Below are 19164 nucleotides of genomic sequence, written 5' to 3'. Positions count from 1 at the left end.
CCTCTGAGGGTGGTCTCTGTACTTCATGGGCAATCCTTCATGCTATGTGGGTCCCTGACGTGGCTTTGGGCCACAGGAAAGGGGCTGTGTGTGTGTGCCCCAAAGCGTGTGCTGCTGGGCAGAGGCCGGCCAGAAGCGCCTGGCTGGCTGAATGTGTGGACCTCTGCAGCCGGAGAGCAAGGTGTGAGCCTGCGTTGGTTGTGCGTCTTTCCATCTCGTGGCTCTCAACCTACTTGGCAATCTCTGGGCTTGGTTGTGTAGATCTGAGTTCTGAGGGTTTGTGTGCATGCCTCTGGGTCGCGTCTGTGCATGGACGATGCTTACACACGAGGCCTGGCTGAGGGATCCGGTTACTGCATGCTTGCCACCACACCCCCGTGCATGCACATGCACACACTCACTTCTCTATCATCCACTCATTATAAAAACAAACTTTCCCTTTTCCGGAAAAGTCCCCCACCCCCACCCCTATCCCATGCCTCTGCCCGGGAAAGCAGAGGCGGGATGTCTGGGACTTGAGGGTAGTGGAGGGAGGGACAGGCAGGCAGGGCTCTGAGTTCGATTCTGGGCACAGAAACGTGTGTGTGTGTATGTGTGTGTGTGTGTGTGTGACCCCCGCTGCTGACTGTCCCTGACTCGCCTCTTCTGGGAAATGGCTTCTAATGTGGCTCCCACAGAACGGGCTTCCCTCAGCCCCCCACCACCACCCCTGTGATGGCCCTCCTGCCCTGACCCTGCTCTGCCTTTCCGCCCTACCAGCTCAGCAGCACGACGTACCCTGTGGTTGTGAAGATGGGGCACGCACACTCCGGGATGGGCAAGGTGAGTCCCCAGATGGGGTGTGTAGGTGTGTGTGTTTGGAAATGGTGCATGCTCCTGGCATGGTGCATACGTATATTGCGTATTCAAAGCACTCTGGTAATTCTGTGTGATTGTGTGTCCTGGGGTGTCTTTGTCTCTTTGGATTTTTTTCCCTCACATTCTTAGAGTTTGTCATACATTCAACCAGGTTTATGCGTCCTGTTACTTTGTTCGTGTAGCCAGCATTGTGTTTGTGTATACACATGCCCCTGTGTTGAACACACGCTATATAATCTTTTATGTTCAAGCGTCTTGGGGTCCTGCGTGCATTCCGTCCACCTGATTTTGTCTCTGTGTGCGTAGAAAGCAGACTTGTAATGTGTATGCTTGTATATCGTGTATACAACCGATTGTGTGTTGCGGTACCCGTACACATAGACCATATATACACACAGTTTTTCCACAGATTTACTGGGATATAACCCTACCATACAACTTACCCATTTAAAGTGGACAACTCAATTGTTTTTAGTATGCTCAAAGTTGCATATCCCCACCTGTGTGTCTGCTGTGTACGTGTAAAAACTAGGACCTCCAGAATTATGCACGCCCGAGTGTCTTGGCGTATCCACTGAATTTGTACGTACTTGGCTCACCCGTGTCATTTACATGCATGCCCCCGCCCCGGGACACCCCCCCCCCGCTGCCCGCTGCCACCTTGTCCTAATCAGGTCCTGATCCCCGCCCCACTCCTACAGGTCAAAGTGGACAACCAGCACGACTTCCAGGACATCGCGAGCGTCGTGGCACTGACCAAGACATATGCCACTGCCGAGCCCTTCATTGACGCCAAATATGACGTGCGCGTCCAGAAAATTGGGCAGAACTACAAAGCCTACATGTGAGTGGAGAGGCCGAGGCCTGGGTAGGGGTCCCCTGCCCTGTGCAACCTGGGCTCCCCTGAGCTTCTGTCCTCTCTCGACTTGTCCCCCCAGGAGGACGTCAGTGTCAGGAAACTGGAAGACCAACACCGGCTCTGCCATGCTCGAGCAGATCGCCATGTCTGACAGGTGGGGGTGGCCTGGACTCAGAGGGAGGGGACGCCAGGGGGGAAGCATGGCTACGCAGGCCGGCCGGGCACTGACAGGCTTCCTTGCCCCACATCTCGGCAGGTACAAGCTGTGGGTGGATACGTGCTCCGAGATTTTTGGGGGACTGGACATCTGCGCAGTGGAAGCACTGCATGGCAAGGATGGAAGGGATCACATCATTGAGGTGGGAGCACCCAGGAACTGGTAGGGGTACGGGGTGGGGCAGGTGCATGGCAGCATCGTTCCATAAGCCATGAAGCTCTCCATGGCCCAGGTTGCTATAAAGGCACTCTGTGAACTGTAAAGTACCTCATAAATTAGGAGGTGCTTGAGGAACAGCCGAGTGCTTTACAAAACTATATTGGGGCGCCCACGTGACTCAGTCGGTTAAGTGTCCAACTTCGGCTTGGGTCATGATCTTGCAGTCTGTTGAGTTCGAACCCCGCGTCGGACTCTGTGCTGACAGCTAAGAGCCTGGAGCGTGCTTCCGATTCTGTCTCCCTCTCTCTCTGCCCCTCCCTTCCTCCTGCTCTGTCTCTCAAAAACAAGAATAAACGTTAAAAAAAAAAATAAAACTATAAGAAAGGAGCTCTGTAAACTGGGAGGTCCTCGTTACTAAAGCAAAGCACTCGCAAAATTCTAAATCTGTTTGTACACAGCAGTGCCCCTGGCAAACGGTAAGGCAATTTGGAAACCATAAAATGCCTTGAAAATTGGAGCGCTTTCTACACGGTGAGGCATTTTGTAAACAGTGGCGCCCATGCAAAGCACTTTTCTAAAGTCTAAACATACCATATATCCCCTAGTCCCTTGAAAAGGACAAGGAGCTTTGTAAACTATAAAGTACTATAGCCACCATGAAGTTCTTTGTAAATGACAGAACACCTAGCAAACTGTAAAGCAGGGATTGGCAAATGTTTTCGGTCAAGGTCCAGACAGTGCACATTTTAGGCTGTGTGGGCCATACAGTCTCTGTTGCAGCTTCTCTGCAAAAGCAGCCGAAGACAATACATACAAAACAAACGTTCCCCTAAAACTGTCGGGATATAAAAATTGAAATGTATATTTTCACATATCACAAAATCTTCTTTTGTTCTCTTACCTACCATCAAAAAACGTAAAACCCATCCTTGGCTCTAGGGGCCATACAAAGACAGGCGTCTGGGCTGGATTTGGCCCGCGGGCCCTAATTTGTGGAGCTGTGCTCTAAGCTGTAGGCTCCCTTCAGGAGCTGTCCGGTACCTTGTAAAAGACAAGCTTTCGTGGCACTGCAAAGCTGGTGCTTCTCAAACTGAATCTTTCCTTGGCACCAGCCCGCGCCTTTCCCCAGCTTAAGGGTGCTCGGTGGCTGTCACCCTCCCATGCACTTCCTGCCGCTCTCCTCACCGGATCCGTTTCCCTCCCCCAGGTGGTGGGCTCCTCCATGCCACTCATCGGGGACCACCAAGATGAAGACAAGCAGCTCATCGTAGAGCTTGTGGTCAACAAGATGGCCCAGGCCCTGCCCAGGCAGCGGCAGCGGGATGCCTCCCCCGGCAGGGGCTCCCACGGCCAGGTCAGGCCCCTGGTGCTGAGCGAGGGCGGAGCTGGCCAGAGGGGGGCTAGTGGCTGCCAGGCCAACCCTCGGTCATGCTGCCGCAGAGCTGATAATCAGCAGGCAAAGGGCACTGCCAGTGCGCATGTGCGGCGGCAATTACCAATTGCTCGTAAAAATTGATAAAATGGCTGCTACCCTGACTTCCCCGAGTGCCTCCCAACCCTCCCCCGCAACGAGCTCCCCCCTCCCCAGCTTGATATCCCCTCAGCTCAGCCACAGACACGTCAACACCCAGCACACTGGGAGCCCGTGTCATTTTGATTGGCTGATGCTCTGGCTGGCCGGTAACTATTTTTAACCTCTCCTGCTCCACTCCTCTGCCGCAGACTCCGTCCCCAGGGGCCCCGCCCTTGGGCCGCCAGACCTCCCAGCAGCCCTCAGGACCTCCAGCTCAGCAACGACCCCCACCACAGGGTAAGTGAGGGGCCGGCTTCCTGGGCTCTGACTGTACTGGCAACCCCCACCCCCCACCTCTCACATGTGCACTCTTTCTGTCCCTCAGGTGGCCCTCCACAGCCCGGCCCGGGCCCCCAACGCCAGGGACCCCCGTTGCAGCAGCGCCCGCCCCCGCAGGGCCAGCAGCACCTTTCGGGCCTCGGACCCCCAGCTGGCAGTCCCCTGCCCCAGCGCCTACCAAGTCCCACATCAGCACCCCAGCAGCCTGTGTCCCAGGCCCCACCACTGACCCAGGGTCAAGGCCGCCAATCCCGGCCAGTGGCAGGAGGACCCGGGGCGCCTCCAGCAGCCCGCCCACCCGCCTCCCCATCTCCCCAGCGCCAGGCGGGCCCCCCACAGGCTACGCGTCAGACATCTGTCTCCGGTCAGGCTCCACCAAAGGCCTCGGGGGCCCCACCGAGTGGTCAGCAGCGCCAGGGCCCACCCCAGAAACCCCCAGGCCCTGCCGGCCCCACACGCCAGGCCAGCCAGGCGGGTCCCATGCCCCGCACCGGGCCACCCACCACGCAGCAGCCGCGGCCCAGTGGCCCGGGCCCTGCTGGACGACCCACCAAGCCACAGCTGGCCCAGAAACCCAGCCAGGACGTGCCGCCACCCGCCACCGCCACTGCCGGGGGACCTCCGCACCCCCAGCTCAAGTAAGAGGACCCCACGACAGCCCTCGCCTTGCTGCTCACAAAACAGGCTCCTGCACCAGAAGAGTGGCCCCAGCTCCCAGGCTCCTCGGACCCAGGTCCTATACAGGAGTCCCAAGAGTTCGATCTTCAGTCTGCACAGAACCCTCATCCAACCTATACACACACACACACCCCGCCGCCCCACTTCACGGAGGCTCCTGCCCTCCATCCTAGACATTTGTGGCAGAACCCCAGAAAAACCCCTTTTCAGCTCACAGTCTTCCCACTAGGCCCCTGGGAAAGCCCCCTCCCCCAGCCCCCCAGGCACCTTGCTGACTGACCCTGCCCATCAAATCCTCCACCCAGCCGCACTCCACTGGAGCCTGCACTCCACTGGAGCCTTCGCAACAAAATGCACCCTTCGCCTACCCAACTGGAGTCCTCCCAGCCGAACCCCCAGACTCTTCCTGGCCAACTCACAGCCCCGCTCTATCACTTCCCGCTCTTTCCAGCTTGTCCTCATGCTTTTCCTACAGTCTAGCCTCCCTTCTGGGCCATTTCAGTCTCCTCCCAAATCATCACATGGTGCTCTCTGCCTCTTCTGGTCCACTCCAGACTCCCCCCACCCCAGCCTGAGCTCAGAAGTCCTCCCCACCACATCCAAATGCTCCCCCTTAGATTGCCCTCCACCCACACTAGCCTGTCCTCGGTGCAAACCCCACCGCACTCCCTCCCCGCCTCCTCACGCAGACTGGGAGGCTCCCTGCCAATCTTCAGCTTTACATCCCCCCAGTCTAGTCTACAATTTGGAGAAGGTGCAGCCCAAGACTCCTCCCGCTAATCCCAGACTTCACCTTGGATCCAAGTCCTCCCAGTCTGGCCCAGGGCTCCCCCACTCCACCTGAGAATCCATCAGGGTCCAGGCCTGTGCTGGTGGGTGGGAGGGTCACAGGCACAGCCCCAGGACTAGAGGGGCAGGGCTGGGCCGGGCCTGGGGTAACATTGTGTTTCTCTCCCCTTCCTCCCTTCCTCCCCACCCCCTTCCTCCCATGCCTCCACCTTGTCTCTCTCTAGCAAATCCCAGTCTCTGACCAATGCCTTCAACCTTCCAGAGCCAGCCCCGCCCAGGCCCAGCCTTAGCCAGGACGAGGTGAAAGCTGAGACCATCCGCAGCCTGAGGAAGTCTTTCGCCAGCCTCTTCTCCGACTGACACCCCACCCTGAGAACCCTTAATTCCTCCTGGGCAACCCCTCTCTGGGCCCTGAATCCATTTCTCACTTTTGGAATCTCCAGATCCCTTGAGAAGTCCTCTCCTGGTCTGCCCAGACCCCTCTTCTCACTCTGCAGAATGCCCAAGTCCCTGGGGAGACCGCACTCCTGGTCCTACATCCAATTCTCACTTTGGAATTCCTGAGTCCCTATAAAAGGCCACTCTCGGCCACCTCAAGACTTTTCAGTTTTAGAACCTCCAAATTCCTGAAAACCTCTACTCCTGACCTCCCCCCTCCCCGAGTGCACTTTCCTTCCCAGAAGCTCCCAAACACCAGGGAACACGTTCTGGCCCTAACGCTACTGAGTCCCCTCCTGGAACCCTGAAATTCCTGGGAAACCATACTCCTGGTCCCAGATCTCTCAAGGACACCTTGTTCCCCATCAAGATTTCCTAGATCCCAAAGAAACCCCTACCTTGGAGCCCCTTTTCAGGGATCTCCCATCTCTGGAGTTCCACCTCTTCAGATGCCATTCTCCAGCCCTGCAAGGATATCTCTTAACCACCCCTCAACCCCACTGATCACATCGGGAGGTCCTCCCACTGCTAGGACCCTTCTGTTCCCCAGGGACCCACACTCCCACTTTCCTGCCTCTGACAGCTATCTCTAAATATGCAAACTCCACCCATCTTCCCAGAATCCTTTGCACATGGAGGGCCAGTGGTCCTCTGCTTCCCCACCTTTGCCGTGATGTCTGTGTCTGTGACTGACGTGGCCTCCTCTTGTGCCGTGCTTGGCATATGTGGTCCTCGTTCATCGTGCCGCCTGTGGTGATGCGTGCAGTGGCGCTGTTTGTGTGGTCCGCAATTCCCCCAACCACTCCTTGCCTGGACTCACCCCCACCCTTCAGCGGCTCTGAACCCCATGAGAAGAGTCGGGAAGCAAAATAAACAAGCAAAGGCCCAGCAGAATTCTGTGCTTCTTGGTGAATAGGGGAGTCCTTGAACGGTGGGGAAGACACAGAGGGGACCCCCCAAATCCACATGGGGTGCTGGGGACCCCAAAATCCAGTGGAAGGCACATCAGGCACAAATTCCAGAGGTTCTGAGCAGAATCCCTGCCACAAATCCCAGCCATTGGATACAGAAGAGCTCCCAAATTTAGAAGTATCCCCAAAGCCAAGAGGAAACCAAATTATGGAGGAAGCAGGGGTCTCGGTCTTTGGGGGGGGGCCCAATTCCAGAGGAACTGGAAAAGCACATGGGACCCTCTCCTCTCCCAGGACGGGGATGGGGGATCCTGAGGCAGTATCAGGGCAGAAACATTGATTGGCTGGTGGGCAGAGCTCCTTGGTGTGGCAGGCTGAGATTGCTTCCCTGGCGGCTGGGGGCAGGGCCTAAGGCACAAGGCGGGCCGCGCTGAGGAGGCAGGCAGGCAACTCATCAGCCTGGGTGCGGTGCAAGGAGGGTTCGGAGGCACTCCGCTCAATCTTGGGGAGTGACCGCTGCAGCAGCTCAATCGTGGCCAGGATCTGGGGGCAGGGGCAGGTTAGAGGAGGTGTCCAGAGCCACACGGGCACCCCGACACCCGCAAACCCCGGCCTAATGGGAAGTACACACATCATACACTCCTGACCCTTGAAGGTGCACCGTTCCCACTGACACCTCAGAGTCTTCCTCCTCCTCAGACTTGCCCTCCCCAGTGTGTCCGGCCCGCCTACCCGGCCCACCTGGGGGAAGAGGGGACGTTCCTCTCGCTGGAACTTGAGGCAGTCAGACAGCAGGCGCCGCATGGCCTTGGGGCAGTTGCTGGAGATTTTGCTGAGGTCCGGGGACAGATAGCCACGGCCCACCATAAAGATAATCTGGGGGGGGGGCAGGAATGCGGTGATCTGGGGGTCTGAGCTGAGAGGCTGAGGGAATTCTGGGTCTCAAGGGGCTTTGGAGGCTCCTTTTTGGGAAACCAGGGTACTCTGGGTATTCGGGTCTGAGGACTGTGGGTATCTTGTAGATGCAAGGATTCTGGGTCTCTGAGGACTTGGGACTGGGTCTCTGAAGACAAGGATTCTCTGCTTGCAGAACAGAATTTCAGCTCAGGAGAAGTCAAGAATTATAGGTATCCTTTGGCTCACAGGTTTCTAGGGGGCTTAGAAGCCCAGAAAGTACTGAGTCAGGGGAAACATAAAGTTCTGGGTCTGGAGGGAGCTAAGTGACTCTAAATCTCAGGAGTTCGTATTTCTCTAGGTGTCTGGGTGCTAGAGGACTATGGGTCCATGCATCCTGTAGGACTGTGAGTGCTCAGGGCTTGGAGCCTAGAGGATCCCCAATTTCAGAGGTCCTGGAAGATTCCACACTTTAGACCTGGGAAAACTGTGACAGTCCAGGCCTAAAACATCATGGGTTCCAGGGCCCCAAAGGCCTGCTAGATGCCTAAGGCCTGAATGACTGTGGGTATCTGTGAGTATTCCAGAAGCACAGATGGCTTCTGTGATGGGCAGAAACCGAATTCTGGGCTTTTTGGGACTTGGGGTATTTTGAGCACTGAGGCCAGAGGACTGTAGGTATCTAGAGTTCCAGAGGGCTTCTGGGTACTCGGGGGCCCTGTGGGATCCTGGATATAGGGGATTCAAGAGATTCTGGACTTCAAGGACCCAGAGGCTGATAGATGTATAGGGGAGGAGAGGATTCTGACTAGGGAAGACCAGAGAATTCTGGGAGTTCTCAGCCCAGAAGACTTTGGGTTTCTGGGGGAAGTGTGGCGTTCTTGGTCTTTACAAGGAGGAAGTCTAAGGTTTGGAGGCTGAGGGGACTCCCTTCCCTGAGAGATTATGGATAAGGTGTGGGGCTTACCTGGTCACGGCTGCCAATGTGGCTGTAAGGCAGCGAGCCGGTCATGAGCTCATAGAGCACAACCCCGTAGGCGTAGACATCCGACTGGAAGCTGTAGGGGTTCGGGTCCTGCATACGGATCACCTCAGCCGCCTTCGATAGGGCAGACCAGACCAGGCAGGGGGATCATGGAGGCCAGAAAATGGCTGGCCAGAGTCCCAAATCCCACTAGCCACACTGGGTACAACTGGGAACACCCTCACAAGGTAAAAACATGAGCAGTCTAGACACCACATCTGGCACAAGTATCTCCGTTCCCACTCAGCTCCTCACATCGTGGCCCAGCAACCCATGTCCCTATATGGCCCCAGTCCAGCCTGGCCCAACTCACCATCCATAGCACAGAGCCCGAGGGCTGTTCCAAGGGCTGGGCCCCGCTCCACCGTGTCTTCACCGTGGCCAGGCCAAAGTCACCGATCTTCACTGTGAGCCCCTCGTGTAGGAAGATGTCCACCAGGGTCAAGGGCCACTACAGGAGCTACCAATAGCCATATCTCTCATCCTGACTGGGAGGTTCCCACTGATGCCTCCACACTCGTGCCTCTGACCCTGACCAGAAGCCCCCCAATATCACACAAACTAGCCACAATCTTGACTCGGGCTGGGAACTCCAATTAGTGCTCCCTACCTTGGCCCCCCTGTGACTCCCGGCCAGGAAGCCCCTCGAGTGGCACCCATAACTGCCACTCCCATGACCCTGATCAGAACTCCCTGTAATGTCCTCCACAGCTGCCATACTTTAGACCCTGACCAAAGTCCCCAGGAACAGCACCCGAACCAGTCGCAACTTTGAACCCTGACCAAGAGAGCCCCATTAAAGCCCCTATTAAGCCACATGACACATGCCCCTCCCTATGCATCTCCAGAAGGCTCCCCAACAAGAGCCATCCCTCTAAGCCCCCACCCCACCCAAGCCCTTCGACAGGGACAGGCAGATACTGTTAGACTTGAGATCTCGGTGGATGATGTTCTTGGCATGGAGGTAGCTGTAGGGATGGAAGCAGGCGGCAAATTTACTGGGGGTGACCTCATCTCCCCACCCCAAGCCTGCCAGCCCCCTCCCTTTGTCCCCAGGCCAAGAGGCTCACTCCATGCCCTGGGCAGTCTGCCGGGCCACGTCGATGAGCTGGACCATGTCGAAGCGTGTGTCGGCCACATGTAGGTGGTGGTACAGGCTGGAGCCCTCACACCACTGTGTGATGATGGCAAATCCCGGCCGGGTCATGAAGCCCATGAATAGCAAGATGTTGACATGGCGTGTCTTCCTGCAGGCAGGGAAGGTGGTACCAGGACAGGAAGGAAAAAAGAGCAACTGTCACTCACTTTCTGAGCATCAGGAGTGGTGCTGTTCACTGCTGCCTTCTGTCATCATTTCCACCCTGTCTTTCGGGAGGCTCAGGGCCAGGCTGTGGCCAGCTTCAGTGCCTTTGTGACATATGTTTCATGGGCTATGATCCCACCCCGGAGGCTTACATCCCAAGCTTCCTCATCCGAGTCTCCCAACAAAAGCAGGAGGGAGCAATTACTGACTCCGCCCCTCTGCCGACCAGTGGCTCTCCATCACCAACACCTGCCAACCTCTGACCTTGACCATGACCTGGGCCTGTGACCACTCTACAGACAAGAAAGGGGAATGCCAACCTTCTTCATCGATGTATCGTTGTAATACCGATAAATGCCGGTAAAAATACCAGTGACGTGTGACTATGTCCTGTTAATCACCATGAGAGGCTTCGAGGTAAAGAGCTTTGGGTTAGGACTCAGATCAGAGTCTGTGTTCCAATCCAGGCTCCCCCAGGTACTCACTGTGCAACCTCAGGGAGGACACTTAACCTCTCTGTGCCTCATTTTCCTCAACTTCCAAACTGTGATAATTAGATTAGCTGCCTTATAGGGAAGCTGGGAAGAGTAATTAGTAAATAATCTGTAAGGCACTTAGAAGAGCACCTAATGCGTAAGCACCCTGAAAATGTCACTGTCCTTGTTGTTATTGCTACTGGGTACCTGAGTCTACCTCACAGAAGCTCTGTCACAGATGAACAGATCCCCTCTGATTTAGAAGAAAAACCATCACTCCTTATAGAAGTAAGTAGTAACCACAGTAGTAACAGTAACACAAACGCACATAACATCAACGATGCTCTGCCATTTTGCTCACGTCGCAGTGGACGATAGAGGACGTGAGCATTCCTCACAGTGGGCGGATTATGGTTAAAATATTGATATAATGCAAATTTAGAGCGTGCTCAAGTAATTTCACAGGGAAGAACAGAGAATAAAAGTTTTCTTACTGCGGCATCCGTAATGAGGATAACTATTAAGATAGCACAAGAAATTCTGATAACGTCAACTGTGACACAGTTGTGCCCATTTGTCAGAGGGAAAGTCCACGCCAGCAACCCCAGGAGGGGTAGCAACTAGAGAGGCAGAAAAGGAACCCCGGGGTTTCTCAGTGCCAATTAATTAATATCGCATTAAAGACAGATTAAGGAGAGCAACTAATCGTTAATTACACGACGATTAAATTACGGTCACCATTACAGTTAAATAATACTGCTCTTTCAATTACGGCATTGCTGTAATTAATAACAGGAACGCAACACGGTAAGCGTCCCACAAATGATACAGCAGACACAGAGGGGAAGGAGGGACGCAAGCCTTCCTGGCAATGTGGTTGACACTATGTTATTAATGGAAGGGCACACAGTAAGGCTGAGGTCCTGGCCTGCCGCCACACCCATTTCACAGCAGGCGAATGACAAGACCCACGGTTTGCAGGCAGAGACGTTAATTAATATCAGTATCAACCCCAACACAAACAATACTATCGTCAGCTGTGCTCTACCCATACCCACTTCCCAGAGGGGAAAGGGACGGCCCGGCTGAGAAACAACTTCCGATTATGGTTATAACACAACACAAACACGGGTGCTGTGCGGGAAGTGCCCCGAGCCCGGCCTTTCCCCAGGGAGGGGCCAGAGCTGCCCCGCCACCCCCACACGAGTGCAATCTCACCTGAGCACCTGCATCTCGTTCTTGAAGGCCTGCGCCTGCTCCGCTGTGGGTTGAGCCACCTTGAGCACCTTCACGGCCACGTCGCCATGCCACCGCCCGCGAAACACGGTGCCAAACGAGCCCGTCCCGATCCTCTTCAGCAGCTGCACCTCGCTGGGCGGCACCTCCCAGTAATAGCCCGAGTCCCGGTACCCCAGATTCTTCTGTGGGCCACACGGCGGCATCTCAGGGGCCTGCCCGCTTCCCTCATCACTCAGCCTGTGGCGCCCCCACCAAAGGTTCCCCGGAGCTTACCACTTTCTTCTTGTCATCAGCCAAGGACTTCCGCTCCCGCTGCTCCCGCTGCTCCGACGGGGATTTGGAATGTGGGGACTTCCTCCCCGAGGGCACGCTGGGGCTGGGGCTCCCCCGGGGGGCTCCGTCGCCGCCACCGCCTCTACTACCAGCAGCTGCGGTTGTGGAAGGGACGTGAGTGGAGGCACGTGGAGTGTGGTTGGGGGGGGCACAGGCGGAAGGGCTGTGGGGGGGCAGACTCACCATCGGTGCTGAAACTCTGGGCAGTGAGCTGGAAGAAGAGGGACGGGACTCAGTGAGGGGACAGGGGAGCCAAGCGGAACGGCTCTCCCCTCCGCCCGGTGCCCTCCGTGACTGACACTCGCACCACCAACCTGGAGGAGGCTGGAGTCCATGGGGGCCGTGGTGCTGACCATGTGCACGTTGGGAGTGGATGTGGAGCGGATGCGCTGGAGTGGGGCGTTGGCAGGGGCAGGGAAGGGAAAGTGCTCAGGGTCTCGGTGCTGGGTGCGGGAGCTGGCAGGGGAAAGCCTGTGAAATCACTGTCGGCCCAACAAGGGAACAAGTAAAGCCGCCCCCCACCCCGGTAAAGGTAGGTCTAGCTCAGAGTAAGTCAACGTGATCACGTTTCACTTCAAGAAACACTTGTTGAATGCCTGCCCTGTGCCAGATACCATTAGAGCTGGTGGAAGGAAAACTGTGGGCACAGCACGTAAAAGTTCTTGCCCTCGTGAGACTGATGTTCCAGTACGGACAGAGCGCCATAACAACCCAAGAATATTTAATATGCCCACTGCTGACAGGGGCAAAAAAGAGAAAAATAAAGCAACATGAGGAGACAGAAAGTGGCCCTAGTAGGGTCTGGAAAGGCTTCTCTGACGTAACATCTGAGTAAAGACCTAAGGAGAGACAGCAAGCCACACAGACAGTGGGGGAAAGAGCAATATATAATATTTTATAACCATGCGTACTATTCAAATATATCATTACATAATGCACAACACATTAGCTGTATTCAAAATGCCAATGTTTCCAAATATATATATTATAATAACGTCATACAGTTGACCCTTGGACAATGCAGAGGTTAGAGGCACCAGATCCCTGCCCAGGTGAACACCCACGTATAACTTCTGACTCCCCCAAAACTTAATTACTGAGAGCCTACCTTTGACCAGAAGCCTTACCGATAACATAAACAGTCAATTAACACAAAGTGTGTATGTTCTATATAGTATATCCTGTAGTCTTACAATAGATTTACAGAGCAAAGTAAGCTAAAGAAAACAAAGTGTTTTGGGGGCACCTGGGTGGCTCAGCGGGTTAAGTGCCTGACTCGGGCTCGGGTCACAGTCTCACGATTTGTGAGATGGAGCCCTGCATCAGGCTCTGCACTGACAGCGCAGAGCCTGCTGAGGGTTCTCTCTCTGCCCCTCCTGCACTCTCTCTCTCAAAATAAGTAAATCAACATTTTTTAAAAAAAGGAGAGAAAGAAAACGTTTTTAAGAAAATCATAAGAAGGGTGCCTGGGTGGCTCAGTCATTCATTAAGCATCTGACTTCGACTCAGGTCATGATCTCACGGTTTGTGAGTTCGAGCCCCATGTCGGGTGAGCTTGAGCCCCACTTCGGGTGAGCCCCGCTTCTCTCTCTCTTTCTCTCACTCTGCCCCTTCTGGGATTCTCTCTCTCTCTGCCCCTCACTCACTTGTACCCCTCTCTCTCTTTAAAAAAAAGAAAAAGAAAAGAAAAAATCACAAGAAAGAGAAATGCATTTATAGTACTGTATGTAAAAAATCCACAAGTGGACCCACACAGTTCAAACCCATGTTGTTCAAGGGTCAGCTGTATATGTTATACATACATGTGTGTCAATACATAAAGATGTATGTTATATATATATATTGAAACATTACAAACACATTTTAAAATGCTCCTTTCACTATCCTGAAATGAAATTTATAGGCAATTAATCCACATATACCCATAATTAAAAATAACACAATGCCCTAACTTTACTATTTTATATTATGTAAAAATGTGTATTTTACATTATATGAAGGTAGTGTAAGTAGAACACATGATGATGTATTTATAGCATACCGTACAAATATAGACATTCTAAAATACATAATCAAACAGATAAAATGCATGTTTCATAAACTTACACTATCTTAGAATAATAATATACTTTAATATAGAAATACTACAGTATTATAATACTTAACATAAAGGAGAAATAAAATGGAATTTGTGGTAAAATAATATGTATTTCAAAATGGAAAGGCTTGAGAATGGTTATACTCCAAGAATTAACAAAATAGTTAGATGCTTCATATATGTATTTATAATTAATAAGGACTCCTTATTCTGTAGCAGATCTTGTCCTAAGCAGTGGATGTGTCTTAACACATTTAAATCCTCACCAGAACCCTATGTGGTAAAAAGTATTATTATCTCCTCTTTGTAGATGAGAAAACTAAGGCCCAGAGAGATTGGGTAACTTGCCCAAGGTCCATGCCCTTACTCACAGTTGTAGGTATTCAATAAATGTTTGTCAAATAAACAAATGAATGAAGCATGGCTTGTGGTCTACAAAGGCCTCCAGATCTTTTTCTCCTGACAACAGGCGTTCAGCTATAGGCATCCCTACCTGGGACCCTGAGGGGTTAGCGGCTCATTCAGGGGGCGGTTCGAGGGAGCCTCGTGCTGTCTGGAGCCTCCGGACAAATCCTGGACACTGTGGTAGACCCTTGAGGGCATTAAGGGTGTACAGCAAGAGGACAAGGGTCAAATGTCTATAAGAGCTTGTGGCCTCTGTCCTCCCCATTCCCCAACCCAACCCAGGCCAGGCTCACTGTCGGCGGTTGGTACTCATGTCAACACAGACTGTGGGGACCTTGGAGGAACAGTGCTGGTGGAACTTGTAGCCACAGGTTTGGCAGCGGAAGCCATGGAACAGAAACTTAAGGCAGAAGTCACAGAACGCCAGGCTGAAGAACGTCTTCCGTACCTGCTGCCACAGAGCAGGGAAGGTTGAGGCCTAGTCAAGGACTCTCCCTGCCCCATGCCCACAGTCTTCCCCCACCATCCACTCCACACTCACAAAATTGTGCATGGTCAGTGGCACATCTTCAAGGACCTCTACGATGAGCTCCTCTCCATCCAGGGGGGCAATGGCTGTGTCCCAGGCAGTGACTGTCTTTCGCCTGCAGGGGGCATGGAAGGGAGTGAGAGGGTGGACAGGGACGGTGGAAGGCAGGGAACCCCCAAAAGTCCCTCCAAGCCTACCATCCTAGAGTAATAGATGACATGTTTAAATTTCATCGTGGCAACTCTAGGAAGTAGTTACTCTCCTAGTCCCCATTTTACATATGAGGAAACTGAGACTGAGAGGAAAAAGTGACTTGCCCCAGGCCACAAAGGATTGTGAGTGGCAGGACAGTGTGAAGAGTCCATGCTCTTTAAAGATTTTTTTTTAGAGAGAGTGTGTGCATGAGTGGGGGAGAGGGGCAGAGGAAGAGAGAGAGGATCTTAAGCAGTCTCCATGCTCAGCATGGAGCCCAACGCGGGGCTCGATCCCACAGCCCTGAAATCACGACCCGAGCCAAAATCAAGAGTCGGGACGCTCAACTGACTGAGCCACCCAGGTGTCCCAGAAGAGTCCATGCTCTTAACCACAAGGTGAGGAGCAAATAAGACAGTGAATAAACAGCAAATCTCAGAAGTGCTCAGCAAGCCCCTGAAAAAGTGACTGATGAGGCACTGAAACAACAAATGAAAAGCCATGTGTGAGTCAAATAAAAAAAAAATTAAGGCACCCCAGGACACAGGGATAAACAGAAGGCCAGCACGGCCCCTCGCGGCAGACAGAGAACAGGGAAACGGAGGCAGCAGAGAGCTGACAAATGGATGAAATGGTGAAAGAACAAAACAGATGAATTCTGGGAGGAGGCATGGGAGCAGGGTGAGGACTTGGAGGCTAAGTCGAGAGGAGCTGCTCTGACCTTAAAGGCCAATAAACTAATGAAGGTATGAAACTGAAGCTGGAGGCACTCTTAGTGGACTCACTGAGCTAAGGGAAGACTAATGGGAACTGCAGGACCGAGGGAAGGAGTCAGGCGGCTCTCAGAAATGGGAGGCTGGGCGCCCAGCAGAGGGAGGTGAAGTGGGGGTGGCACACTTACCCCTCAATCAGCCGGTAGACCACACAGCAATCCTGATTAAGACCCCGTACCTTGAGGGCCTTGTCTAGAGAGTCGTAGACACTCATGCCATCCCGGACAGTCACCTGTGTGTGTGTTTGTGTGTGCAGATGGGCGGGTCAGTGCCCAACACCGGCCCCAGCCAACTTTCCCCCACGCCTCTGTTAAAGCCTCCTCCCATCCCGAGTCACCCTTCTGAACCAAGACTTACAACGGGGTCCATCCCCACCCCCTGCCAGCTTTGCCCCTGCCACACTCACCACCGTGCGTTGCTTGTTGGGCAGGTACACTTTGACAGTGCCCACTGCCCGGGACGGCTCGGCCCCGTTGGCAGGGGGGCCCCGTGGTGGCTCCATGGAGCCTAAGACTTTGTCAAGACGGACTGAGGCGGGGCTGGGCAGGTGCCATGGGGCTCCTAGAACACAGGAGGGATTCAGAGGTCCAGTAATGACAGTCTGGAAGCAAAGTGGCAGGGGAGGAAAAAAAAATTCAATCTCCAGGCTCCACATCACCCCCTGTCGCCTAATCACACAACAGCCCAAGGGATCCTATTAAACACCCTGAACTCATCCAGTCCCTCCTCTGCTCAGCCTCTCCTGTTGTTTGTCTCACTCTTAAGGGCCGAGGGTGGAGAGGAGGGGACAGTAAGGACACAATGAGAGGCAGCACACTCAGTCCTGGAGGGCACAGGAGTACCCAGTCTCTGCTGGGGGCCAACAATCAAGTCAAACCACACAGCAATGGGGCGTGTCAGGTACATAAAGGACTTGAACAGGCTGTCCTGGCTTTTTAATGGACAAAGGGTGGTTACCAGATACTGTGGTGACAAAGGAAACAAACAGAAGATCAGATACTGCCCTTAGCTTAGGGGCAATGGGAACTGCACCAAAAGAGTGTTCGTAAGGGCACTGCAGGAATCCCTAAGCCCCGGGCTGTAACGGAAGGTAGGCTCTCAAACACTGTATTATGTGGCTAATGGAAGTCACCAGACTGTGATGGGGAGTTCATAGGGGCTCAGCAGACACTATGCTGCAGGGACGGTAAGGGGGAGAAGAACGGAAATGGAGGTCACCGGACATTGTCATGGGGTGAATGGAGGGTAATGGTGCGTTACTAAACACGGTTAAGGTGAGATAAACAGGGGTAAAACAGGGGTGGGGGGCTCTAAAATCCCCCCTAATTAATGAAGGGGTCGCAGACATATTACTGGTGATAATGGAAGAAGGCTGCGGTGGGTTTCAAGAGTAAAGGGGGAATCCTCAAACATTCTTCCAGTGGGTCAGACATTGATCCGGAATAAGGGGAGCGACTAGTGAACGACATCTCCAAGTACACCCCGTTGTCTGCAAGGAAGGGTCACCAAGAGACCTCAAGGAGGTTTAGAGGGAGTCCGGGCACCACGCCACAACCCAGGGCCCATTCAGCCCGGCCCCGCCTACCAAGGGCTTTCCAGCTCTGCGCAGGCGCGCTGCCACACGCGACGGGCGAAACCATCCCCCGCAGCCACACACCCCTATTCCTGTCTACCCCCCCCCCCCCCCCCCCCCCGCTGTCGACGATGGTCTCGCCCCGGGTCAAACCACTCCTCCGGTTCCGGGCGTGGGGCGCCGGGGCCCAGGCGAAGCCATCCTGGAGCTGAGCCTTCGGTCCCGGCTCCCTGCCCGTGCCCGGCGGTCGCTCCAGAAACCTAACCCCACCGGGCCCGCCCTCACCTGTCACGCTGCTACGGCCACCGCCGCCTCCATCTTGGGCCTGTCTTCTTGTTTCCTCGAAGAGTCCGCCTCCACGGCCCCTCAGACTTTGGCCATTGGCTCCACAGGATTCAGCCCTCAACTCTTATTGGATTAGGGTCACGCCTGTCAAGGCAGGACCGGCGGAATGTGGGTCCTGTTCCGGATTAGGAGGGGCTGCCTGAAACGTCAGGGTCTGGGGCAAATTCGCATGTCTGGGCTCGCGCAGGCGCAGTCGGGTGGAGACCTGCGTGCTGTGTACTTTAACCCCAGTAGTGCCGTGGTGGAATAAAGCAGGAACTTTTTTTTCTGCTTTGAGGGTTCCTGAATCTGGCCGGGCAATCCTTAAGTGCCTTTTTTTAGCCAGTGACTGGAGTCCTTGGTACCCATTTGGGATTTTCCTGTGTCTCAGTGTTGCCGTCTTTGAAATGAGTTGGAATCAGACCACTTAACTGCAACTTTTTCCAATTCTGACACTTGTAGTCACACCTTTTGATAACGGCGGGGCTCTAGTGTGGCCGGGGCTGCAGGGTCTGGCCCTAGGAGGAGCGGCCTGCTGTTTTGGGCGGCTTACTGTAGAAATGGAGTTGGTAAGGATTTTGAGAGATTAGTCATAGATAGCCAGGTGTAGAGGCGAAGGAAGTGTGGACCTGGAATGGGGTACAGAGCAGAGACACGTGAAGGTATTGTAGGGTAAAAAAATTTTTCAGAGTTGAATTTTCCCTTTCTTAGAGCATTTCCTTTAGAAAGGTTGTAAAATTGTTTCTCCGTCTCTTCCAAATGTATGTAAATCTTTTAAAAAGCCACTTAGGGGGCGCCTGGGTGGCGCAGTCGGTTAAGCGTCCGACTTCAGCCAGGTCACGATCTCGCGGTCCGTGAGTTCGAGCCCCGCGTCAGGCTCTGGGCTGATGGCTCGGAGCCTGGAGCCTGTTTCCAATTCTGTGTCTCCCTCTCTCTCTGCCCCTCCCCCATTCATGCTCTGTCTCTCTCTGTCCCAAAAAATAAAATAAACTTTGAAAAAAAAATTTTTATAAAAAGCCACTTAGGCCTCTTGCCAACTTTACTACCCATGAATGTTGTTCTTGAGGGCCTAGGAGCCATCTCTTTGAAATGTAAACATCAATGAGTCTAGCACCCTTATCTCCACGTCTCCATAGGAATTTGACCTAGGCTCCTGGCTCAAACTTGTTACCTGCTTGTCAAAGAGATCTGTGTTTTATTTTTCCTTTGGGTAAAGGCAGATGGCTACCCCAAATTCCAC

At 53.8% G+C, this 19164-nt stretch overlaps 2 protein-coding genes across 4 annotated transcripts in view; one reads left to right on the top strand and one right to left on the bottom strand.

The window, feature by feature from the left end:
* SYN1 (synapsin I) overlaps positions 1 to 6028 on the top strand; it is a 50026-nt gene extending 43998 nt beyond the window's left edge. Inside the window, exons 6-13 of one of the 2 annotated variants that reach the window (XM_047843940.1) lie at positions 760 to 822; positions 1560 to 1702; positions 1797 to 1871; positions 1974 to 2076; positions 3301 to 3447; positions 3816 to 3903; positions 3992 to 4583; positions 5673 to 6028. In XM_047843940.1, coding sequence (XP_047699896.1) covers positions 760 to 822; positions 1560 to 1702; positions 1797 to 1871; positions 1974 to 2076; positions 3301 to 3447; positions 3816 to 3903; positions 3992 to 4583; positions 5673 to 5772 — 1311 coding nt within the window. In that variant the 3' untranslated portion in view covers positions 5773 to 6028. Of the gene's footprint in view, positions 1 to 759; positions 823 to 1559; positions 1703 to 1796; positions 1872 to 1973; positions 2077 to 3300; positions 3448 to 3815; positions 3904 to 3991; positions 4584 to 5636 lie in introns of both variants that reach the window. The other variant, XM_047843939.1, reaches the window with a different exon arrangement.
* A 704-nt stretch (positions 6029 to 6732) lies between these two features.
* ARAF (A-Raf proto-oncogene, serine/threonine kinase) lies at positions 6733 to 18024 on the bottom strand. Of its 2 annotated transcripts, none has more exons than XM_047843942.1 (16): positions 17886 to 18024; positions 16434 to 16588; positions 16156 to 16259; positions 15075 to 15177; positions 14827 to 14981; positions 14622 to 14720; positions 12345 to 12486; positions 12214 to 12241; positions 11971 to 12125; positions 11677 to 11879; positions 9750 to 9926; positions 9601 to 9647; positions 8993 to 9111; positions 8623 to 8754; positions 7503 to 7637; positions 6733 to 7304 (listed from the first exon to the last, which is right to left on the bottom strand). In XM_047843942.1, the coding sequence occupies exons 2-16, from the start codon at positions 16527 to 16529 to the stop codon at positions 7170 to 7172; spliced, it is 1830 nt and encodes a 609-aa protein (XP_047699898.1). In that variant the 5' UTR covers positions 16530 to 16588; positions 17886 to 18024; the 3' UTR covers positions 6733 to 7169. The 2 variants fall into 2 exon arrangements, with proteins under 2 accessions (XP_047699898.1, XP_047699897.1); XM_047843941.1 differs by having other exon boundaries at positions 16434 to 16628; positions 17886 to 17998.
* Between the last annotated feature and the right edge of the window lie 1140 nt (positions 18025 to 19164).

The sequence above is a fragment of the Prionailurus viverrinus genome, chromosome X, assembly GCF_022837055.1.
Source record: "Prionailurus viverrinus isolate Anna chromosome X, UM_Priviv_1.0, whole genome shotgun sequence".
Classification (NCBI taxonomy): domain Eukaryota; kingdom Metazoa; phylum Chordata; class Mammalia; order Carnivora; family Felidae; genus Prionailurus; species Prionailurus viverrinus.
Note: the sequence above shows the minus strand (reverse complement) of the source record. Positions and strands in the feature narration are given on the sequence as shown.

What these genes read in the sequence shown, in the direction of transcription:
- ARAF (XM_047843942.1), bottom strand. Translation starts at nt 16,529, where the DNA reads ATGGAGCCACCACGGGGCCCCCCTGCCAACGGGGCCGAGCCGTCCCGG. An exon ending in CCAACAAGCAACGCACGGTG is followed by an intron (nt 16,260 to 16,433) that starts GTGAGTGTGGCA and finishes ACACACACACAG; the next exon opens with GTGACTGTCCGGGATGGCAT. An exon ending in ATGAGTACCAACCGCCGACA is followed by an intron (nt 14,721 to 14,826) that starts GTGAGCCTGGCC and finishes AATGCCCTCAAG; the next exon opens with GGTCTACCACAGTGTCCAGG.